Source organism: Palaemon carinicauda, chromosome 6, assembly GCF_036898095.1.
Source record: "Palaemon carinicauda isolate YSFRI2023 chromosome 6, ASM3689809v2, whole genome shotgun sequence".
In the NCBI taxonomy this organism is placed as follows: Eukaryota; Metazoa; Arthropoda; class Malacostraca; order Decapoda; family Palaemonidae; genus Palaemon; species Palaemon carinicauda.
In genome coordinates, this window is record NC_090730.1 from 13166942 (window position 1) to 13190476 (window position 23535).

The following is a 23535-nucleotide window of genomic DNA, read 5'->3' on the forward strand; positions in this document are numbered from 1 at the left end:
TGATCACTTTATTTCCATTCATCAACAGTCTTGATCTTCACCATTTTACTATACTTATTGGTCTTTTTCCTCTTATATATTTCCATAATCTTTTCTGCCTGCTGTCTGATAGAGATTGCAGACTTGTCTTCTGTTCAGATATTCCTTAAACATATTTTAGTACTACTGTACTTATATTTTTTGTGTACTATTTAACTGGTTTTCACTTTTACTTTTTTTTATCATTTAGTCAATGATGTTGGGCTTTACATTCCTTTCCTTCATTTTATAGTTTCTGAGTTTTCATTGTTTTAAGTGTGTTTATCTCATTTTATTAATGTTTTCTGTTATCATGATAACATTAATGTGTGTTTTAACCTTAACCTCTCCACCATTACAGTGTATTTTATGTTATCTACTTCTCTTTTATCATGGACATTATATTTAACATCATTAACTTGGCTCTGACAGAAAATTCCAGTTCAGCTTCTTTGTCGTAGTGCCTACCTTTAAACCCTCACCCTTCATTATATGCTGTACTCAGTTATGCCTTTTTAGGTGTACTATACTCGTACTGGCTTAACTTATGACTGATACCTCTGTCATTGCATCTTGCAACATTATCTTTTTCTCCCTAATTCTCTTAGTTTCAACATATTTTTTTTTCTCCCCAATTCTCTTAGTTTTGAATTTACTTGAACCTCTTACACTAATTTCTTTACTGATTTTATGGTTTTAGTGGTTTATATCTTTGATTGATTTCCTTATGCTATTACTGTACTGATATTTCTGATCCATCCCATTTGTTTTGGATGAGGGTGGGTTATTAATGAGCGTTATAACCCTAGAGATATGATGATTATTAGTTGCTTGAAACTAGAATTTAATGTAGTTATTATTATAATTCTTTTACTTTTTTGATAATTGTTATTTCTATTTTCTTTTAACAGATTGAGTGCATTGATAAGAAAGAAGATACCACACCTAGGTCAAAACAAGCTCAGAAAGAGGAGTTAAAGGATCTACTCAAGTCTTATAAATGTTGCCACTCTCAACCTTCTCTCAATTTCAAGGTGAGGACATTATTCACATCAAAATCTTTGCAAGGAAATAAATGAATTTTGATCATTTTTATTTATTTCTAAACTTGTTTCATGTTCATATTATTTCTCTACAATTTTGGTTTTATTATTATTATTATTATTATTATTATTATTATTATTATTATTATTATTATTATTACTTGCTAAGCTACAACCCTAGTTGGAAAAGCAGGATGCTATAAGCACAGAGGCTCCAACAGGGAAAATAGCCCAGCGAGGAAAGGAAACAAGGAAAAATAATATATTTTAAGAACAGTAACACCATTAAAATAAATATCTCATATATAAATTATAAAAACTTTAACAAAACAAGAGGAAGAGAAATAAAAGAGAATAGTGTGCCCAAGTGTACCTTCAACATTCACCCATAAAACTAAAAATCTTTTTCTTTTTCCTTACAATAGGCATACTATCTAGTAAAGTAATGAGACAATCTAGTGGTTAATGGCAACCCTCGATTGCTTGTCAAACCACAGATCCTTTATCTTTTCAGTCTCAAAGTCGAAACTATTCTCTGTTCTTTGGACACCACAAGTCAGTGGGGAGGATGGTGGTCATGTACAGTTTATGAACATCAGGTGATTATAGAAATAACCAATTTTAGTATTAAAAGTCTGTTAACCAATTTCATTATTAAAGTTCTATTTATTTCTATGAACCTCCCCTGATGTTCATCTTGCTAGTGAAAAAGCAAATAGCAGAACTACCCAAATTTTTGGTGTAAACAAGAAGCTCAGATTCCTGTACTAAATAAGTTTGACACACTTGCCACTTATGATACCAGGATATGGAAAATCTTTCAGAAGTAGAGATGGTTCATATTAAACCCCTTAAATCATAATCTGAGAGAAAAATAGGATACTTACATACATACATACATACATATACCAAAGGCACTTCCCCCAATTTTGGGGGGTAGCCGACATCAACAAGAAACAAAACAAAAAGGGGACCTCTACTCTCTACGTTCCTCCAGCCTAACCAGGGACTCAGCCGAGTTCAGCTGGTACTGCTAGGGTGCCACAGCCCAACTGCCCCCTGTGGCCGCGGGGGCATAAAACAATTAGAATAGCGCCAACGTTATCCCTGCGTGTCGTAAGAGGCGACTAAAAGGGACGGGACGAGGGGGCTGGGAACCCCTCTCTCCTGTATAAAAAATCCTGTGAGACAGCAATAGGATACTTGAAAGCACAAAAATAAAAACAGTCAACCTGAAGGTTCACTTGCAGATGCATCAAATCCAATTATCGTGGCGATGGAAACTTTGCTACGACTTCTGACATCTGAACCCGAACCGGAAGTCATCACTAACCAAGCTACCAAGTAAATAGTAATAAGGTTCATAACCATCCATATGATACTCAAGTAGATGAGGGATATCTAATGAAAAATGTACCTCTCGAGGAAATAAATCCATCGCCCTTCATAGGCATATCAGGTGAATTGATGATTTTGCACTAAACAATAACTGAGAATAGAACGGCCCTCAAAATTCCCTGCAGCTGCAATGCTTGTTTCTTATTTGAATTTCAAGACATGGATAAAATGAATATACATAAAATTAGTAAACTGATTGATAACGTTGTCAAGAACAAAAATGAAAGTCAATATGGTAAATTAAAAATCCACAATGCTGGTTGCATGTGTTTTATTCATTTGATAAAGAAGCATGCAACAAGCACTTTTCATCTTGAAACGTGTATAAAAAAAACTTAACCATAATCCAATTGATAATCAGAAAGCAAATTGTGATCAAAATAAACTAGAGGAAACCATATCCAAAGAACCCATTAAAACAGAAAGTCAACTCTAGCAGATCATTTTGCTAATGCTCTGCCCAGTGGAAATCTACCTCCATTACCTTAATGTTCAATCCATAGATATTCAGTGGAATATTAATTATCTTAAAACCCATTTGCTTATAGGAAATATCCAAAGATATGAAAAATCATAATCTCAATGCAATATGCTTACAGCATACTAATGATACTGTTCCTTCAATATGAAATTAGACTTCAGCATCTTGGTCTCTCCCTTTTGTTGATACATTGAACTGCAATCTATATTCATGATAATATAATCATTCATATTTAACATTAAGAATTTCGATTGTTTGGAGTTAAATTCCATTTGAATAATATCAACTTTAATATTTATAATATTGTATGTACAATCAACCCTCTTGCAACTATGATATACAAAGCCTACCCAAAGAATTTCCAAATATGCAAGAAGATTTCTTATTAGTTCAAGTGTCCACAATCCCCTCTGGGACACTAATTGTGTTGTGTTTCAAGGTTGAAAGAATAGTGACTGATCATAACTTCTGCATTTTATATGATTGTAAAATAAGCATGTATTATACTATTCAAAATCTCATGGAACATATTCAACAATAGATGTAACTTTGTTCTACCAGCATCATTAGTATGCCTGAATGGAATGTCCTGAACAACCTTAATAGCAGTAACCATTTCCCTATTCTAATAACCATGTTAGGACATACACCAATTGCTCCTACTCGACAATATATTATAAGTAAAGCAGATTGGGAGAAATTTAAATTTTACCCTGGTCAAGTGCCTCCCTATAATCATTCAGAAGATTATATGATGAAACAGGTGATTTTCTTTGTAAACTTCATCACACAAGCAGCTGATAAATCTATGCCTCTGACTAATACCAGAGAAAGGAAAAACTTGGTCTCTTGCTGATCAGACATTAACCTAATTAGTAATAAAGAAAGCAAGCAATTGAAAGAAAATTCAAAACCTTAAACAAAATATGTAAAATTTGAGTACTGGTCTCCTTGTATGGAATGCAATAAAACACTTCTTGATATAACCATGGACATTAGGCATTGAAACTATACTGTATTTTGGCAAAATAATTCTGGCAAATATATGTCTTGCATATCAGAAAATGTTAGGCAGAAGGTATGGCAGAAATTAAAAAAAATTAATGGTTCCTATGTCAGCATTATGGCACAGTCTCAATTATTACTGGGCACAGTATTGAAAATATAAGCAGTATTGATAATTTGGATGCCAACATTGAATCCATTAAAAGAAGAGAAAGAGCAGTTTCATTGAATTTTGATACCATGGAAGATATTTACAACAGTAAAAGGTTTACTGAAGAGAATCTTAAATCTGCATTATCAAATTGTATTTCAAATGCCTCTTGTAAAGATAATATAAATTTTGATATATAAAGAAATCTACCCCTTTGGCTATGGCCTGTTTATTAGAGTTTTATAATTAGTTATTTTTATCAAACATTAATTTCCAAAGGCATGGAAACATGCAACAGTGATACCAATAGCTAAGTCAGGAAAAGATCCCAGTAACCTAAACAATTGCAGACCAGTACTGACCAATTGTATTTGCAAATTAATAGAAAAATGGTAAATTGAATCGGCCTGATCAGTACAACGGGAGTACATCTGTACTATCCGGTACCTTAAAACAAAGTGGAAGCTCAGTGGTAGTAATTACTGCCACATTGTTGAAATTTTAATAGCCGTATCCAGCTTCACTGAAAGCATACTTAAATTGAAGGATGAGGGTTTGTATATGTGTAGGAGCAAATCGTGATTCCTATCAATGAGCGAGCAAGGCTGTTTTAATAAAAGAAAAACACTGAAAAATTTTCAGCAAAATTTCCAAATCAAGAATGTATTAATCATGTTTGTTGGTTGGTATCACATAACTAGAGCTCTTCCCTTTTTTACTCTTCCCTTTTTTACTCTTCCCTTGAGAATATTTGTGAGTTAGAAATTGCTGATATTACATCCCAAATCCAGTTAACATGTGCTATAACAAATCTAGTAAGGCTATGTAGCAGTGTGGTTTTATCATCAAACTTTCAATACCAAAAAATCTCAAAACCAGTACAGGCATCTCTTTCTGGAGACCTTTTACATGAAAAGCAGACTGCTACCCAAGTCGATTAGCCTAGCTATCTGTTGATTCTTCCCTTATTTAGAATTGCCTTTTCTTTTACTTAGAGTCAATTTTTAGGAACCTGTTTAGACACACTAGCCTGACATGTTTTTTCATAGGAGTGTTTGGTAAATTAGCATATTCTGAATGTGTTGAATTCACATGGCTGCCCTTAACATAACACAAAAGGAATGAGGATTTTGATTCTCAAGTAATAAACTATCTGAAAATGTAACACACCAAGGAATTTTAAAATCTATAGAAAACATCCTGATAAACTATGTTGACTAACACTAGAAAAAGCTAGGCAAATACTCATTCTTAAATAAATGGAGGGAGTGATAAATGATGTTGACACTATGATCGATGAGAATACTGAAGTAACTTTGCTATGTAAGCTACCATCCAATGCCATCTATTTCATAATAGTATACTAGATGTTTGAGGCAATTGGCATTAGGGAATGTGGGAAATTTAGTTTTTTAATGATAAACATCCATACAAGTGAGCTTCAAGGAGATAGCCAGATAAACTGCAGTTAAGTACGTATTGAAAGAATCAATGTTATTATTAAAATTCCATTTGTCATTCTGGTCATGGATATCTTCCCATATATCCAACCACAAAAGCAATGTTAGCTTCAGTGTTCATTGCATCTCATAACCAGTGCATCCATACTAGTATAGTAGACCTGTTTTTCAATATTAATCTTACCCGGTGATCATGTAGCTGCAACTCTGTTGCCCGACAGAAAAAACCTACGGTCGGGATACGCCAGCGATCGCTATACAGGTGGGGGTGTACAACAACAGCGCCATCTGTCGAGTAGGTACTCAGGTACTTCTTGTCAACAAGAACCAATTTTCTCTCTGTCGTGCCACCGGCAAGACCTACTTGATACGCTGTTGTTTCTGGAGTTGATTTCACGCTTTTTGGTGATGTATTCTCTCTAGATATTAGCTTTCGCTGTACAGGAATTATTATCATTACCTTATCAAGCTTTTTTGATTAGATTTGGATTATTTGTTGACGACTTGGATAGATTTTGGATTTCCCCCTTTGACTAATTCAAGATGTCTGACCATACTCAAGTCCCCCAAGTACAGGCAGTGTAGCGCTAGGGACTGTTCTAGGCGTCTTCCGAAGGCCTCTATAGATCCTCACACCGTTTGTTCCAATTGTAGGGGTAAATCCTGTCAATTGGAAGATCGATGTGAGGAATGCGCTGGGCTTTCGGAATTCGATTTTAATGAATTCCTTAAGAATGCACGTAGGCTAGAGAAGGATAGGATCAGGAGGAGTTCGTCTCGCTCTTTTGATTTTTCCTCTCCCCATGCCCCTCAACCTATTCCTTCCCCTGTAGTGGTGACTCCCGACCCTTCTACTAGCTCTCAGCAACCCTCGATGGCGGACATGATGCGTGCCATTCAGGCTCTTGGTGACAGAGTGGAGTCATTAGCGAATGACCGCAATCAACTCTTGGCCGATGTCAAAGAGTTGAAGGAGAAAAGTGCAGTGGGAAGTGTAGTGAGTGCAAGTGCTGTGAAAAGTGTCAGTGTCAGTGTTACGCATGAGGGTGCATCTGTTCGTGCCAGTCGTCCTCCCAGTCCGGGACCTCTTGCAAGCTCCCAAGCCCAGGGGAGAAGCAATGTCGAAGGACCAAAGGGTTCGACAGGCCTTGATCAGCGTACAGATGTACCCTCAGTGGTTGCGGACGTATCTTGCAGAGATCGTCCCACCCACAACCAGACGAGTGAGCCCATTCATTCCTCGTCTGCGGAAGTAGTTTCTCGTCAGAAACGCTGGACCAAGGCCTCACGACCTCTCAAGCGCAAGGTCCCTTCCGAGCGAGTCCAACGGCCCAGGTGTAGCCACTGGGTCAGTTCGGACTCGCCGCAGTCTTCCGAGAGGTAGAGTTGTTCCGCAGCAGGCAATAACTCCGTCTGTTGCTGCACCATCCGCTGTAGACCCTAAGTGGTCTTTGCTGCAGTCTATGCAGACTCAGCTAGCTTCCTTCATGCAGGAGTATCGTGCTGAGAAGGTTGAAGCTGCTCCCGTTAACCCACAACCTGCCACGGTTGTGCGCTCAGCTGACACTGCGGCTGCCTGCTCCCACACTCCGGCTATGAGAGCTCCACCACCGATGCGCAGTCGACCCTGCCAGACGCATGTTGACGTTAGCCGACATGCGGCACCCTCCGTTGACATGCGTGAGCTACCGCATCAGCAGTGGGAAGGTGCTGTCAAGCTGCCGTGTTTTGACGCAATGCGGCAGTCTCCGCAACCCACGGCAGTCCCCACCACGCACCTCCACTCCGCTTTTGTTGTTGCCAGCTCTCAGACTGACCAGCAGCGGCATGATGTTGGATCCAGTGCAGCTACGCATGCACCCGTGCTGCCGGATTCAGCTGTTCAGCTTTCTTCTCCTCCTTTGCCGCTTCCTCCTCAGCTTTCGGATGAAGGAATATCTGATGACGACGAAGCTGCTCATTTGGACGATCAACACTCCGACATAGACGAACCCAAGACTACGCCTCCCTCCTTAGACTTTAGGAAAGTCCTTGCTTTGTTTAGGGAGTTGTATCTGGACCAGTTTGTGTCTGCAGCCCCACGCTCACCTCCCTCTGAGTTCGCTTTAGGCATGCAGTCAGCAGCTCCTGCCTTTACGAAGCTCGTACTCTCGCGCTCTTCCAAGAGAGCTTTAAGGGTACTGGGAGAGTGGTTGCAGGCCAAGAAGCAACTTGGAAAGACGTCCTTCATCTTTCCCCCCACCAAGCTTGCTTCCAAATCTAGCGTCTGGTATGCCACGGGAGAAGATCTCGGCTTGGGAGTTCCTGCCTCTGCCCAGGGCGACTTCTCAAGTCTGGTAGACTCTCCCCGCAGACTGGCTATGAGACGCTCCAAGATTTGCTGGACCTTTTCGGACATGGACCATCTTTTGAAGGGAGTTTTTCGTGCGTTTGAGATCTTCAACTTCCTGGACTGGTGTTTGGGAGCGTTAAGCAGAAAGACCTCCCCTTCGGATAAGGACTCTGCCATGCTTATCATGTCATGCATGGACAAAGCCATTCGGGATGGGTCTGGCGAGCTTGCAGCCTCGTTCGTGTCTGGAGTTCTTAAGAAGCGAGATCACCTTTGCTCCTTCTTGTCGGCGGGGATCACACCATGTCAGAAGTCAGAGTTGATGTTTGCTCCGCTTTCCAAGTGTCTCTTTCCTGAAGAGCTGATCAAGGGGATTGCCGCCTCGTTGATCCAGAAGGATACCCATGACCTGGTGGCGTCCTCCGCACGTAAAGTCACAGCTTTACCTTCCGTGCCTAGACCTAGGATGGACACACCAGCGTCTAGGTTCATTCCGCCCTTTCGTGGCAGAACCTCCAGCAGAGGAGGTACCCGTGCCGATAGTCAACGTGGCAAAAAGAAGAAGGGTTCCAAGTCCTCAAAAGGCAGAGTCTGACTACCAACCTCTCCAGACAGCAGTGGGAGCCAGGCTCAAGAACTACTGGCAGGCCTGGGAGAACAGGGGTGCAGACGCACAGTCTGTGAAGTTGCTCAGAGAGGGGTACAGGATTCCATTCTTGCGCAAGCCCCCTCTAGCAACTACTCCCATCGACCTCTCTCCCAGGTACAGAGAGGAGGACAAGAGGCTAGCTTTACAGCAAGAGGTGTCTCTCTTGCTACAAAAGGGAGCGGTAGTAATAGTCCGGGACCATCAATCCCCGGGCTTCTACAACCGTCTCTTCTTAGTAGCGAAGAAGACAGGAGGGTGGAGACCGGTGCTGGACGTCAGTGCTCTCAATGTCTTTGTCACCAAGCAGACGTTCACCATGGAGACGACGAAGTCGGGGCTAGCATCGGTCAGGAAGGAAGACTGGATGGTCTCGTTAGACCTAAAGGACGCGTACTTTCACGTCCCCGTCCATCCAGACTCCCAACCTTTCCTAAGGTTCGTCTTTGGGAAGGTCGTTTACCAGTTCCAAGCCCTGTGCTTTGGCCTAAGCACGGCACCTCTAGTGTTTACCAAACTGATGAGGAATATTGCCAAATTCCTACATTTGGCAGACATCAGAGCCTCCCTCTATTTGGACGACTGGCTTTTAAGAGCTCCGTCAAGTCGTCGCTGTCTGGAGAATCTCAGATGGACTATGGATCTGACCAAGGAATTGGGTCTCCTGGTCAATATAGAAAAGTCCCAACTCGTCCCATCCCAAACTATAGTCTATCTAGGTATGGAGATTCAGAGTCGAGCTTTTCGGGCTTTTCCGTCGGCCCCCAGAATCAGTCAAGCCCAAGAATGCATCCAGAGCATGCTGCAAAGGAACCGATGTTCAGTCAGACAGTGGATGAGTCTAATAGGGACGCTTTCATCGCTGGACCAGTTCATCGCGTTAGGGAGACTCCACCTCCGACCCCTTCAGTATCACCTAGCTGCTCACTGGAGAAAGGACATGACGCTAGAAGCGGTCTCAGTTCCTATATCCGAAGAGATGAAGTCTGCACTGACTTGGTGGAAGAACAGCATTCTTCTCAAGGAAGGTCTACCACTGGCTGTTCAGACCCCCGACCACCTTCTCTTCTCGGACGCATCGGACACGGGCTGGGGTGCGACACTGGACGGTCGGGAATGCTCGGGCACGTGGAATCCGGATCAAAGAGCACTACACATCAACTGCAAGGAGCTACTGGCAGTTCATCTGGCCTTGAGAAGCTTCAAGTCCCTCCTTCTAGGCAAGGTGGTGGAGGTGAACTCCGACAACACTACAGCCTTGGCGTACATCTCCAAGCAAGGAGGGACTCATTCGAGGAAGTTGTTCGAGATCGCAAGGGACCTCCTCACCTGGTCAAGAGATCGAAAGATATCGCTTGTAACGAGGTTCATTCAAGGCGACATGAATGTCATGGCAGACCGCCTCAGCCGGAAGGGTCAGGTCATCCCTACAGAGTGGACCCTTCACAAGAATGTTTGCAACAGACTATGGGCCCTGTGGGGTCAGCCCACCATAGATCTGTTCGCTACCTCGATGACCAAGAGGCTCCCAAATTATTGCTCACCGATTCCGGACCCAGCAGCAGTTCACATAGATGCCTTTCTTCTGGATTGGTCCCATCTAGACCTGTATGCGTTCCCCCCGTTCAAGATTGTCAACAAGGTACTGCAGAAGTTCGCCTCTCACGAAGGGACACGGTTGACGTTGGTTGCTCCCCTCTGGCCCGCGAGAGAATGGTTCACCGAGGTACTGCAATGGCTAGTAGACGTTCCCAGGACTCTTCCTCTAAGAGTGGACCTTCTGCGTCAGCCGCACGTAAAGAAGGTACACCCAAGCCTCCACGCTCTTCGTCTGACTGCCTTCAGACTATCGAAAGACTCTCAAGAGCTAGAGGCTTTTCGAAGGAGGCAGCGAGAGCGATTGCCAGGGCAAGGAGGACATCCACTCTCAAGGTCTACCAGTCAAAATGGGAAGTCTTCCGAAGCTGGGGCAAGGCGAATTCAGTTTCCTCAACCAGTACCTCTGTAACGCAGATAGCTGACTTCCTTTTACACCTAAGGAATGTAAGATCCCTATCAGCTCCTACGATCAAAGGTTACAGAAGCATGTTGGCAGCAGTCTTCCGCCACAGAGGCTTAGATCTTTCCACCAACAAAGATCTACAGGACCTCCTTAAGTCTTTTGAGACCTCAAAGGAGCGTCGGTTAGCCACACCAGGTTGGAACTTAGACGTGGTTTTAAGGTTCCTGATGTCAGCAAGGTTCGAACCGCTTCAATCAGCCTCTTTTAAAGATCTCACTTTGAAGACTCTTTTCCTCGTTTGCTTAGCAACAGCTAAGAGAGTCAGTGAGATACACGCCTTCAGCAGGAACATAGGTTTTACATCTGAAACGGCTACATGTTCCTTACAGCTTGGTTTTTTAGCTAAAAACGAGCTCCCTTCTCGTCCTTGGCCCAAATCGTTCGAGATTCCAAGCCTGTCCAGTTTGGTTGGAAACGAACAAGAGAGAGTACTATGCCCAGTAAGAGCTCTTAAGTACTATTTAAGACGTACAAAGCCATTACGAGGACAATCAGAAGCTTTATGGTGTTCTATTAAGAAACCTTCTTTACCGATGTCGAAGAACGCAGTCTCTTATTACATCAGACTTTTGATTAGAGAAGCCCATTCTCTTCTGAATGAGGAAGACCATGCTTTGCTGAAGGTAAGGACACATGAAGTTAGAGCTGTCGCTACTTCAGTGGCCTTCAAACAGAACCGTTCTCTGCAGAGTGTAATGGATGCAACCTATTGGAGAAGCAAGTCAGTGTTCGCATCATTTTACCTTAAAGATGTCCAGTCTCTTTACGAGAACTGCTACACCCTGGGACCATTCGTAGCAGCGAGTGCAGTAGTAGGTGAGGGCTCACCCACTACATTCCCATAATCCCATAACCTTTTTTAATCTTTCTCTTGAAATGCTTTTTATTGGGTTGTACGGAAGGCTAAGAAGCCTTTCGCATCCTGGTTGATTTGGCGGGTGGTCAAATTCTTTCTTGAGAAGCGCCTAGATTAGAGGTTGTGATGAGGTCCTTTAGTATGGGTTGCAGCCCTTCATACTTCAGCACCTAGGAGTCGCTCAGCATCCTAAGAGGATCGCGAGGCTCAGTAAGGAAGACGTACTTAAAAAGGCAGAGTAATGGTTCAAGTCGACTTCCTTACCAGGTACTTATTTATTTTATGTTTGTTATTTTGAATAACTGCTAAAATGAAATACGGGATACTTAGCTTCTAATGTTAACATGTATGCTGGTCTCCACCCACCCCCCTGGGTGTGAATCAGCTACATGATCACCGGGTAAGATTAATATTAATATTTTCCTTAGTAAAATAAATTTTTGAATATACTTACCCGGTGATCATGAATTTAAGGACCCTCCCTTCCTCCCCATAGAGACCCAGTGGACCGAGGAGAAAATTGGTTCTTGTTGACAAGAAGTACCTGAGTACCTACTCGACAGATGGCGCTGTTGTTGTACACCCCCACCTGTATAGCGATCGCTGGCGTATCCTGACCGTAGGTTTTTTCTGTCGGGCAACAGAGTTGCAGCTACATGATCACCGGGTAAGTATATTCAAAAATTTATTTTACTAAGGAAAATAACATTTTTATGAACTGTGTGTCATCAGACTGTGAAAATTATTTCACCCTTTTTGCTAAGTGAACTGGTGTAGGAATGATAATGATAGTAATGCATTGTATGAAGAAGGAGAGAGTAAGGAATTTGGGAAATATGAAAACTTCTCATCAAATTGTATAGAGGTACAGTAAATGCTATTATGAAATAGTCAACTGATCGACTCCATGAAGGGAAAACCGACATATAGATTTATAATGACGGTCTTGGTAATGGTTAGTAAAAAGCAGTCAGCTCTGTGATTTAAGATAACATTATAACTGTAATTTTTTCTTTGATCTTTTCAGATTGAAAACTTCTTTTGTCTTGGATCCCCACTTGCTGTCTTTTTAGCCTTACGCAACAAAAATGCAGACGGTGAATTTCCGGACCTTATTCCTCCAAGACTCTGCAAACGTTTGCTCAATATCTATCATCCTGCAGATCCTGTGGCTTATAGGTGATTATTTTGTTTTACCTTTTATTACTAACATTTGAAAGAACATACTGTAAAACAGGTAATTTTGTTCCTAGATGTATACAAATCGTTTGATTCATTAATGAGGGAGTGCGGGCAAGGAGCTCCTCCCACTTTCCTGTCAAAACTCTTCTTTTGTTTTTGGCTGCAACAATTACAGGTATTCTGCCATTAACAACAAGGTTAAGGGTTAATAACCCTGTCAGTAAGCAAATTCATCGTTACACAATCTACCCTTATAGTTGACATCCTAAGCATAAAGTTTCCTAGTTACATAATGTCAGAAGAATTGCTAGCAGACTGGGCCTGAAAAAATATTTTCTCTTAGCATATCATATGTGCTTATATGTTTCCTTGAAAATGAGTCGGTTAAATACTGTATATCAAATAGTTATTAGTGTATGTACTGCGCCTGTATTGTAGCACAGTACTGTAAAACCAAATTTTTCAAGGAGGCAAAGCCTGAAAATCCACAGTATTTTCTTCAATCAGCTGACTGCTAGCTTTGCCATACAATATACAGATACTTAAGATAAAAGAATATATAGTCCTGTACTGTACAAAATGTTATTATACATTAGTAATAACAAAATCATTACATAATTAATACTTGATAAGATATCTGTTGCTGCAAAAACTAACCGAAACACAGATGTGTAAATGTGTTCGTTATGATGGGAGATGAACGTAACCAAAACAATGGTTTTCGTTGTAGGTGGTGTCTTTAGGAAAAGCAGGGTATGAAAACGCATTATTTAGTTAATTTTGGATTTCGATTTCTTATGATATATCCAAAGCTAGCCCATACACTAATGGTTTTGCAATTTATGAGTCGTCTTGTACAACAGATATGACTTAAATTAATTAAAATTTGTCCTAATTCTAGGTCGTTTTATACGTAGAAATATATGGTATTTACACCCACCTTGGTTGTAATTTTAAACTTTATCAAGCTATTAAAATTTTAAAACCCTTTAAATGTTTCATTTATTCATGAGACCAATTTTATATTAGAAAAAAATAATTAAAATACATAAAGAGTATTGAAAATGGGTAGTTAAGAGTTTGACTGGGTAAGTTGCTATTTGCTGTGGCCCTAATGGAGTCAGTCACGTTACGTATTTTGAAATACTGTGTGCAATTTTCCAATTCTGTGAGGCCGTGGATCAACCAAATTGTCACATAATTAGGGACCCTACTGTATGTAAAATAAGATTTATACTCTGCATAAGTTAATTTTCAATCCTATGTTAAGGTTTAAAACACATTCCATTTAGTCAGCTGATCATTATTTTTAGCAGACATTATTGCATTCTAAAAAAAATAATGATTTTCAAAAAGTTGATTTTGCTTCATTAAAGCATTTTTTGCATTCAATTTTGGCTGCATTTTAACAATGAACAATTACAAACCTCAAGCCCCCAGAGTGGGACGCTACTGTTGTCCTTAAGGCCCTTACGTGTAGGCTACCCCTATGAGCCTTTGAGGAAGTTGTCAGATAGAAATCGAACTCTCATGACTTGTCTTTTTGCTAGCCTTAGCATTGGCGAAGAGAGTATGAGAGTTGCACAGACACTTATTTAGTCCCCCAGGCTGAGGGATGGAAGGAGGTCACCTTCAGTTTTATGCCAGAGTTCATGGCCAAAACCAAGAATCCGCTGTGTATGACCCCAGGTTTGATACTTTCTTCTTCCCCTCTCTTTGTGAAGTGTCGGGTGGTGATCGAGAGGAGATGCTATTATGTCCCGCAAGGGCCTAGCGGTGCTATCTGAAAAGGACCCAACACCTCAGACCTGAGTGTCAGAGACTTTCTATTAGCACTGGCAGGACCAAGAAAGAGGTGTTAGGGAACTCATTCTCTTTCTGGCTTCGTATGACAATCCGTAAAGCATACACCTCAAGTAATGAGAGGGTCGAGGTACCAACTAAGACCAGGTCGAGGACTTTTGGGTATATTCTCGTAGATAAATGACCATGAAGGTGGTCTGTGTTTTCCAGACTCTGGCCTTCATTACTTGGCCCACGGACAGGTCTCTTCTAAAAGCTATGGTGAGGTAGTCAAGGGTATAGGCCTCACCATGGCTTTTAGAAGAGACCTGTTAGTGGGCCAAGTAATGAAGGCCAGAATCTAGAAGACACAGACCATCTTCACGGCCTTTTATCTATGGGAGTACACCAAGAAGTCCCTTGACACTTTTGTGCTTGATCCTGTGGTGGCTGCTCGAGTAATTGTATAACTAGCCAAGATCCCACATGAGACAGAATGCATCTCATCTATAGTAACGTGTTGATGTAAGTCTGGAGTGAATGGTAAAATGACTGGCTCTTCTTATTCGTTCTTCTGTCCCCCCTGCCGCCATCGGGAACAAAGCGGTCAAATTGAACCTGATGCCGTTAAGTCATTTTACAGGTATATAATTCCAAACTAATATCCCCTCAGAGGAAGTGTTCCTTTATTTTGATAGAGTACATGCACTAATGTACATTGCAAGTCCTATGAAAGTCCTGAGCTGGAGGTCAAAAGTGAAGTCAGCGCCTGTCGTCAACTAACTAGTTAATGAATTCAACTGGTGCTGCTGCTTTGTTGAAGACATTTCCTATTTTAAAGGACTCATATGTATATAGATAGGAAAAATACAAATTACTTTTAATTTTTTTGTTATATTTCAAACTCAAAGTTATTTTATGTTTATCACTCACTATAATATCCATTGATTTTTTTTTATCATATTCTATGTTAGTACTTAGGAATGATTATATCTTAACTTGAACTATAGTCCCTTTTGTTACCTCAGGAACATAGATTTTATTTCACTGATTAAGTTAGACTATTAATCATTACAGTAGGAACCTGTTATTTTTTAACCTTTAAGTACAGTATATATGTAAATAAAGATGATTTCTTCATATATATATTTGCAGCATCTTCTACCTAGATTCTAAATAATAACCTTAATTAGAGGTGTCAGTTAAAGCTAGCAATTTAAAATTCTCTATTCTTTCTTCTAGGATTGAGCCTCTCCTTTGTTCTGCGTACATCAATATTGCACCTCTTCTTGTTCATTCTTACAATTCAACTGAAAAAGTTCCCTATAGCGAAATGCCTCTTGAGCCCATTTTTATTCCTCGAGAGAAGGATGGAGAGAGGGGTAAACCAGATTCAGAAAGTAATACTCCGGTCTCATCTGTTCCCAGTACACCTGTAAAAGGTGGGTACAGTAATTCACTTTATTACTCCATAAGGTTTTTATCTGTTTTGGTTCTCGTCAAGTATCCTTGTCTTTACATTTCACAAATTTTACCCCTTTTTTTTGTGTTACTGAGTAAATTCATAAGGTTTTATACTATGTCGTTTTCATAGACTTATATGTCTTACAATATTTGTTTTGATATTTTTTGTACGTAGTACATTATTGATTTGTATTCTTATGTGAGTTTTATTGCCTATTTCTCTTTCCTTTCACACTAACTATTTTATGTCTACTCTCTTCCTACGTCTATGCAAACCTATCGTCCTTTAGAATAGGGAATATCTTCAGAGCTGGAAAGGCCTCGTTACTGATGTAGTTAACAAATAACAAAAGGCGGAGAGCGTGGACAAGTAACCCCGCCCACTCTCCTGTTGGAGTCACTTTACTTTAGTCTTTGGCCTCGATGAGTACAGAGGTTCTATTGCATACTATCCAAGGCTTTTTAATCTTTTTCTCATACTATTTAGTTTGAATCGTTAACCTTGGCAATCGTGTTTACAAGGGAGAAGGTGGATGCTGCATCGGGTTATGTAAAATATGACTGATATATTATTACATTATACCTTTTGCACTTTTTGAAAAGATAAACTAAACTGCACAAATACTACATAAAAAGATAGGAAGAAAAAGTCAATAATATCCTTAATTTTGTAATCAAGCACTAAAATATGGTAGACTATAAAATTATTGTGCATCGATAGTAGGGATGAAACATCTCTAAATATTGATATGCTATTAAAGTTGACAGTGAATAAAATATGAGAAAATCATTTCTTTTTTTTGCCAAATACCCCATTTTTATATGGTGAAATAAGAATGATAGTTCAAGTAATAATTGTCTCTTTTAGCAAGAGAAAATATCCTTGTGTAGTTTACCTTAAGCAGTGGATTTGGAAAGTGTAGATGATAGTCTTGATCATCTTACAAATGTAAACAATGGAAAAGACGTATATTCACTTTTTATTTCATAATAAAATATTAATATGTGAATATTACAATTATTATTTTTGAATACAGTTAAGTGAAACATCAGTGTTATTAGAATACTGTTTATTTTGAATACAGCTGTACTTTTTGGCTACATACAGAAAATAAGCTCATTGCATAGGGAAATGGTGTTATTTTCTTTGCATCAATTCCTTCTCCTAAATGTAGATCTGGGGTTGCTGAATCCATTTAATAGGGTAAAATTAGTTCTGGTGCAAATTATGGGGCTTGAAATTGAACCCTAACAAACCTCAAAGTATAGTATGATTGTGAGAAGGTTAAGGAAAGTGGCTCAACATCCTGATCTCTGCATGGATGATGTCTCTTTGACTGTATACAGCTTATTTGAAATTTTAGTTGTGATTCTTGATTGCAGATTTAATTATTAGAAACTTGTTCAGCCTGTTATCTTCATTTCACAAAAAATTGGCATATTGAGAAAGTTTTTTAATATTTTGATTATCGGTGTATCCTGAAGAAATACTTTTTTAACTTTTATTCTTCCTTGTTTTGACATTTGTTCTCCTGTCTGGACTTCAGCTGCTGACTCTCGTCTTAATTTGTTGAACAAAAACTTGCTGTCTAATAAATTTGTTATTCCTGATCTTGATATTAGTTTCTTTCATTGTCGTTCAGTTCTGGGAAGATCTGAATGCAATGGATGGTCAGACTTAAGAAAAAATTTATGCATGTTGCACAAAGTTTTTCATAATTCTGACTATCCTTTGTATTCGAATCTTCCTAGACTGTACCATCCTGTACATAGTGCTAGGTATGCGATTAATTCTAACAGTCTTTCCTTTTTCATCATAAGGCTCAATTTTTAATTATAAAACTTACCTGCTGGTTATATAAGAATGGCTAAAGTCTCCTGACGCCCCGGCAGAAATTTCAAAATCTCGCGCAGCTTATCGCAGATATGCCAGGTGTACACGATCGCCCTTGTGGTACAACAGATAGAACTACCTGTATACCCACAAGCTGCAGATCTTTTTCTGCCGCCATAGCTGGTTGTCATATTGGAAATTCTCTCTCGCTTTTTTGCTCTGTTTGGACATTATTTGGTGATGTACAACGTTTTTTGAGTTTGGGCTATTGCTTATTTGTTTTCTGTTTCTTTTAGTCTTGAAATCTTTTGGTTTGGGGTTATATTTATTAATTTAACCTTTGTTTTATGTTGTCGGTCTTTCTTTTAACCTTTCAATATGGCCAATCCCTCCCCTGTAATTCGTAAGTGTGTTAGTGAAGGGTGTTGTACGCGACTCCCTAAAGGTTCTATAGACCCACACAATATTTGCACTAAATGTAGGGGAAAACCATGTTCTTTTGGGGATCAGTGTAATGAATGTCTTTCATTAACAGAAAATGAATGGGTAACGTATGAACATTATGTTAAGAGATTAGAGAGGGACAGGGTTAGGCGTAGTTCTTCACGCTCTGTTGATTTAACCTTGCCTAATGTCAGTAATCCTATTCCTTCCTCTGTAGTGGTAGATCAGCAACCGAAGGAACTTTCTTTGAAGGACATGTTTACCGCTATTCAGGCTCTCTGTGAAAAGGTTGAGTCTTTAGCGGCGGATAGAAATAAAATTTTTTCCGAAATCAAGATACTGAAAAATCGTGACTCTGAAGGAAATGTGAAAAGTGTTTTGAATGTGTTCAGTGTTGTGGAGGGTGCGTCTGCATGATCTTGTCGTTCGCCCAGCCTACGACCTCTTTCGAGCTCCCGAACCCATGGGAGAAGTAATGTCGGACGGCTAAAGGGAACGAGAAGCTTCATCAATCGTGCAGACGTCCCCTCAAATGTTCCTGCTGCCGTAGCACAGGTCGTTCACCCTCATCGTAGGAAAGATGAAGTTGGTACGTTATCACCGTCCTCCGATGAAGGTTTGGGCAGTGAAACCTGCCGTCACGCATCCAGACCGCTCAAAAGATCGCACGCGGTTATTCAGCATCAAGAATCGCCTGCATGACCAGGCTGTAGTACTTGGGATACGCCTGAGCGTTTCAGAGTTTTTGCCTGTTGCTGATGTTACTATTCATGCTCCGCCGCTTCCTTCAGACTGGCTTTCGTCACCCGAAAAGCGTGGTGATAGTGATATTGATATTCCTTTAGAAAAGGAGTCGAATGTATTACAGACAAACGATCCTAAGTGGTCTATGCTTTTGGACATGAAACAACAGCTCTCGTCGTTCATGCAGTCTTATCAACCTGCGGTTGGCAGTGCGGTTGGGCGTCAGACGTCAGACCATTTGTCGCACAGGCGGCCTGTTGTCTCTAGTGCTGACGTGTTATCGCACAGGCGGTCTCCCAATCGCAGTGTTCAACAGCAGATTGATTTAGATGAGTCACGTCAGAGAGTTGTTGCCAAACAGAAGTCGACTTACGAACGTGACAAGGAACGACGGCGTCGACAAGTGGACGCGATGCGTTACCGTGACGGCTCTCAGCAGTCGACTCGTGACACGATGAAGCGTCAGCGTCAACAGCAAGTGGACACTAGACATCCACGGGACGACCATCACCAGTCTACTCATGACGGCATAGAGCGTCGGCGTCAACAGCAAGTCGTCCACGCGGCGACACTCGGCAGTTGACCATTGACGTCGAGCGTCGACCCATCCATGGCGTCACACACCAGTCAACCTCTACGTCTCCTATTCAGTTAGAGACTGTTCCCCAAACTAAAGGCGAGTTTATTCGTAAATCTAGTGGACGTCAAATAGAAACAATTATTGATCATGGCAAGCGGTCTCTTTCAGACGTTGATCTTTCGGTTCAGGCTGCAGCAGCTGCTGCACTGTCAGAAGATGAACTTGAAGAGGATTCTGACATGGACGAACCGTTAGAAGCCGTTTCTGAGGAGGAAGAAGACAAACATTATCAACATTCTGTTGATCTTAGGAAATTGATGTTAATTTTCACAGACCTTTTTCCTGAACATTTTACCCCTGTGGCTCCTCGTTCTCCTCCATCGGAATTTATCTTAGGGAAGGCAACTAAAGTGCCTATTTATATTAAGATGGTTCTCTCACGCTCTTTTAAACGAGCCTTGAAGTTAATGGGTTCCTGGATGGATTCAAAGAGAACTATTGGCAAAAAGGCCTTTGCTTTTCTGCCTGCAAGATTGGCCTCTAAATCCAGTATTTGGTACGAGACTGGTGAAGTGCTGGGCTTGGGATTTCCTACTTCTGCCCAGGGAGATTTCTCGAGTTTGGTGGATTCTTCTTGTTGTCTGGCCTTAAGAAAAACAAAGGTATGGTGGTCAATGACAGAGTTTGACCATTTACTTAAGGGTTTGTTCAGGGCCTTTGAAGTTCTAAATTATCTAGACTGGTCTTTGGGAGCCTTAAGCAAGAGGGTCTCCGAAATGAAAGGCATGGATACTAGTGGCCTTATTCATTTGATATCCTGCATGGACAAAGGTGTGAGGGATGGCTCTAATGAGTTAGCTGCTCTGTTCACAGCTGGAGTAATTAAGAAGAGGGCTACTATTTGTTCCTTTCTCCTTACCAGAAATCGGAGCTACTATTCGCTCCTTTGTCAGCTACTTTATTTCCACAAGAGTTGGTAGGGGAAGTTGCCACTGCTCTCACCCAGAAGGCCACTCATGACTTGGTGGCCAATACGGCCAGGAAAGTTCTACCTTCTGCTTTTACGTAAACCTAAGGAAAGTTCTTCTGGGGTATGACCTTCTCAGTCCTTTCGTGGTAAACCTACCGGAAGGGGTTCTTTCAAACTAGACGGGAGAAAACCTAGGAGGAGAGGAACCAAGACCGGCCGAGGGAGAGTCTGACTGCCCTATCCTTCAGAAAGCAGTAGGTGCCAGGCTGAATTACTTCTGGAAGGCCTGGGAGAGGAATGGAGCGGACCCCTGGTCCGTCCAAGTGTTAAAGGAGGGTTACAAGATCCCATCCCTATCAATTCCTCCACTAGTCACAGATCCGGTGGATCTTTCGCTCAAATACAGGGAGGGACCGAAGAAACAAGCCATGCGGCTTCAGATGTCTCTATTACTAGAGAAACGAGCAATAGAGGAAGTGCAAGATGTAACATCAATGGGGTTTTACAACCAACTTTTCTTAGTTCCCAAGAGTTCGGGGAAATGGAGACCGGTTCTGGACGTAAGTGTTCTAAATGTGAAGACACATGAAGTCAGAGCGGTAGCGACTTCAGTGGCTTTTAAACAGAATCGTTCTCTGCAAAGTTTGATGGATACGACCTTTTGGAGGAGTAAGTCCATATTCGCATCTCATTACTTGAAACATGTTCAGACTCTATGAGGACTGTTATACGCTGGGTCCATTCGTGGCAGCGAATGTGATAATAGGTGAATGATCTACCACTACGTTCCCTTTTCCTAATACCCCTTTTCTTTCTCTTGGAACTCGTAAAGTTATGGTTGTATGTGGAGATTGGTCGTCAGTCTTCCGCAATCTTTTGTTTGGTCAGGTGGTCAATTTGTTCCTAGAGTGCGCCCGGAACAAGGGTATTAGTTGAGGTCCTGTCATGTTATAGGTGGTTGTACCGTTTGACAGCTCCTAGGGATCATCAGACCCCTGAGTGGATCGCTGGATCTCCTGAGGATAGCGGACAAAATGAAGCTGAGTATCATTGCTGTCAGCTTCCTTATCACGTGAGAACCTCTTAAGTTATTTATGTAATGCTTAAGTGAATTTCCAAATATGTAGCTGTCTCTGACCCGCCACCAAGGGGTGTCAATCAGCCATTCTTATATAACCAGCGGGTAAGTTTTATATTTAAAAATGATATTTTCATAATAAAATAAATTCTTGAATATACTTACCGCTGGTTATATAAGTTAAAAACCCACCCTCCTCCCCTCTAGAGACCATGGGGCATGGAAGATCTGAAGCTTGTGGGTTTAGTTCTACCTGTAGTACCGCGAGGGCGCTAGTGTACACCTGGCATATCTGCGATAAGCTGCGCGAGATTTTGAAATTTCTGCCGGGGCGTCAGGAGACTTTAGCCATTTTTATATAACCAGCGGGTAAGTATATTCAAAAATTTATTTTACTATGAAAATATCATGTTACTAAGTACTGTATTCTAGAACTTTTATTCCAGCTGTGAACAGATTGTGAAAAGATCTTCCTAACCTGGGAGTTGAATTGCTAGAACTTTGGAAGTTAAAACTTGCAGGAAGTGTTTTTCTGTTGGACAGGGGGACATAAATCTCTCTTCATAGTTTATATAAGACAGATCTATTTTTACGCTGTTGCTGATCTTAAGATAATTTATTTATTTCCTTATTTCTTTTTTGTACTGGGATATTTTCTCTGTTGGAGCCTGAGGGCTTGTAGCATCCTGCTTTTCCATCTGGGGTCATAGCTTGGCTAGTAATAATGATAGTGATTGGTGCATGATTGGAAAGTGCTAGACATTTATGCATTTCCCAAGTGTAGCAGTAATCTGTATGTTATCAATAGGTTCTGGAAATCATGGAGTGCAAAGATGACACTCATAACGTTCATATGTGCTGTAACCAAGCTATCAGATCTTATATTTGCATCCAAACTCCCACTTTCTTAAGCTAACGACAGGGTAGTTCTTGACTGTCTAATAAGCAAAGGGATTTTTATGACCTTAACAGTGGTTATTCTTTCCATCAATAAGGAAGTAAATCAACATATATCAATATCAGTTACAAATTACAATTCCCATTCAAATCAGATAATTCAGATTTTGGGTTCTTAAGTTGAAAAGAAAGTTGTGGAAAGAAGGTTGTTGGAGGCAGCATGAGGAAGGGCAGTGAATGGTGGAATGAAGAAGTGAAGGTAAAAGTGGAAGAGAAAAAGAGGGCTTTTGAAGAATGGCTGCAGAGTAATAGTGTAGAGAAGTATGAAAAATATAAAGAGAAAAATGTGGAAGTAAAGCGCAAGGTACGTGAGGCAAAGAGGGCAGCTGACCTGAGGTGGGGTCAGGGATTGGGTCTTTCATATGAAGAGAATAAGAAGAAGTTTTGGAAAGAAGTGAAGAGAGTAAGGAAGGCTGGCTCAAGAATTGAAGAGACAGTGAAAGATGGAAATGGAAGGTTGTTAAAAGGAGAGGAGGCAAGGAAAAGATGGGCGGAATATTTTGAAAGTTTACTGAATGTTGAGGATAATAGGGAGGTAGATATAATTGCTGTTGCAGGTGTTGAGGTGCCAGTGATGGGAGATGAGAATGAGAGAGAGATTACAATAGATGAAGTGAGGAGAGCACTAGATGAAACGAGAGTAGGAAAAGCATCTGGTATGGATGGTGTAAGAGCTGAGATGTTGAAGGAGGGGGGTGTGACTGTACTTGAATGGTTGGTGAGATTGTTTAATATGTGTTTTGTGTTGTCAATGGTACCAGTAGATTGGGTTTGTGCATGTATTGTACCACTATATAAGGGTAAGGGAGATGTGCATGAGTGTTGTAATTCAAGAGGTATTAGTTTGTTAAGCGTAGTTGGAAAAGTATATGGTAGAGTAATGATTAATAGGGTCAAGGATAAAACAGAGAATGCAATCTTAGAAATACAGGGTGGTTTTAGAAGAGGTAGGGGTTGTATGAATCAGAGTTTTACAGTTAGGCAGATATGTGAGAAATATTTAGCAAAAGGTAAGGAGGTGTATGTTGCGTTCATGGATCTGGAGAAA

General features: G+C 40.7%; 1 protein-coding gene across 1 annotated transcript in view; it reads left to right on the top strand.

Moving 5' to 3' along the window:
* The window catches only part of LOC137642429 (phospholipase DDHD1-like), a 117131-nt gene that overhangs the window by 51614 nt on the left and 41982 nt on the right, over positions 1–23535 (top strand). Inside the window, exons 7-9 of the mRNA XM_068374977.1 lie at positions 930–1052; positions 12480–12631; positions 15659–15858. Of these exons, the coding sequence (XP_068231078.1) occupies positions 930–1052; positions 12480–12631; positions 15659–15858 (475 nt within the window). The remainder of the gene's footprint in view (positions 1–929; positions 1053–12479; positions 12632–15658; positions 15859–23535) is intronic.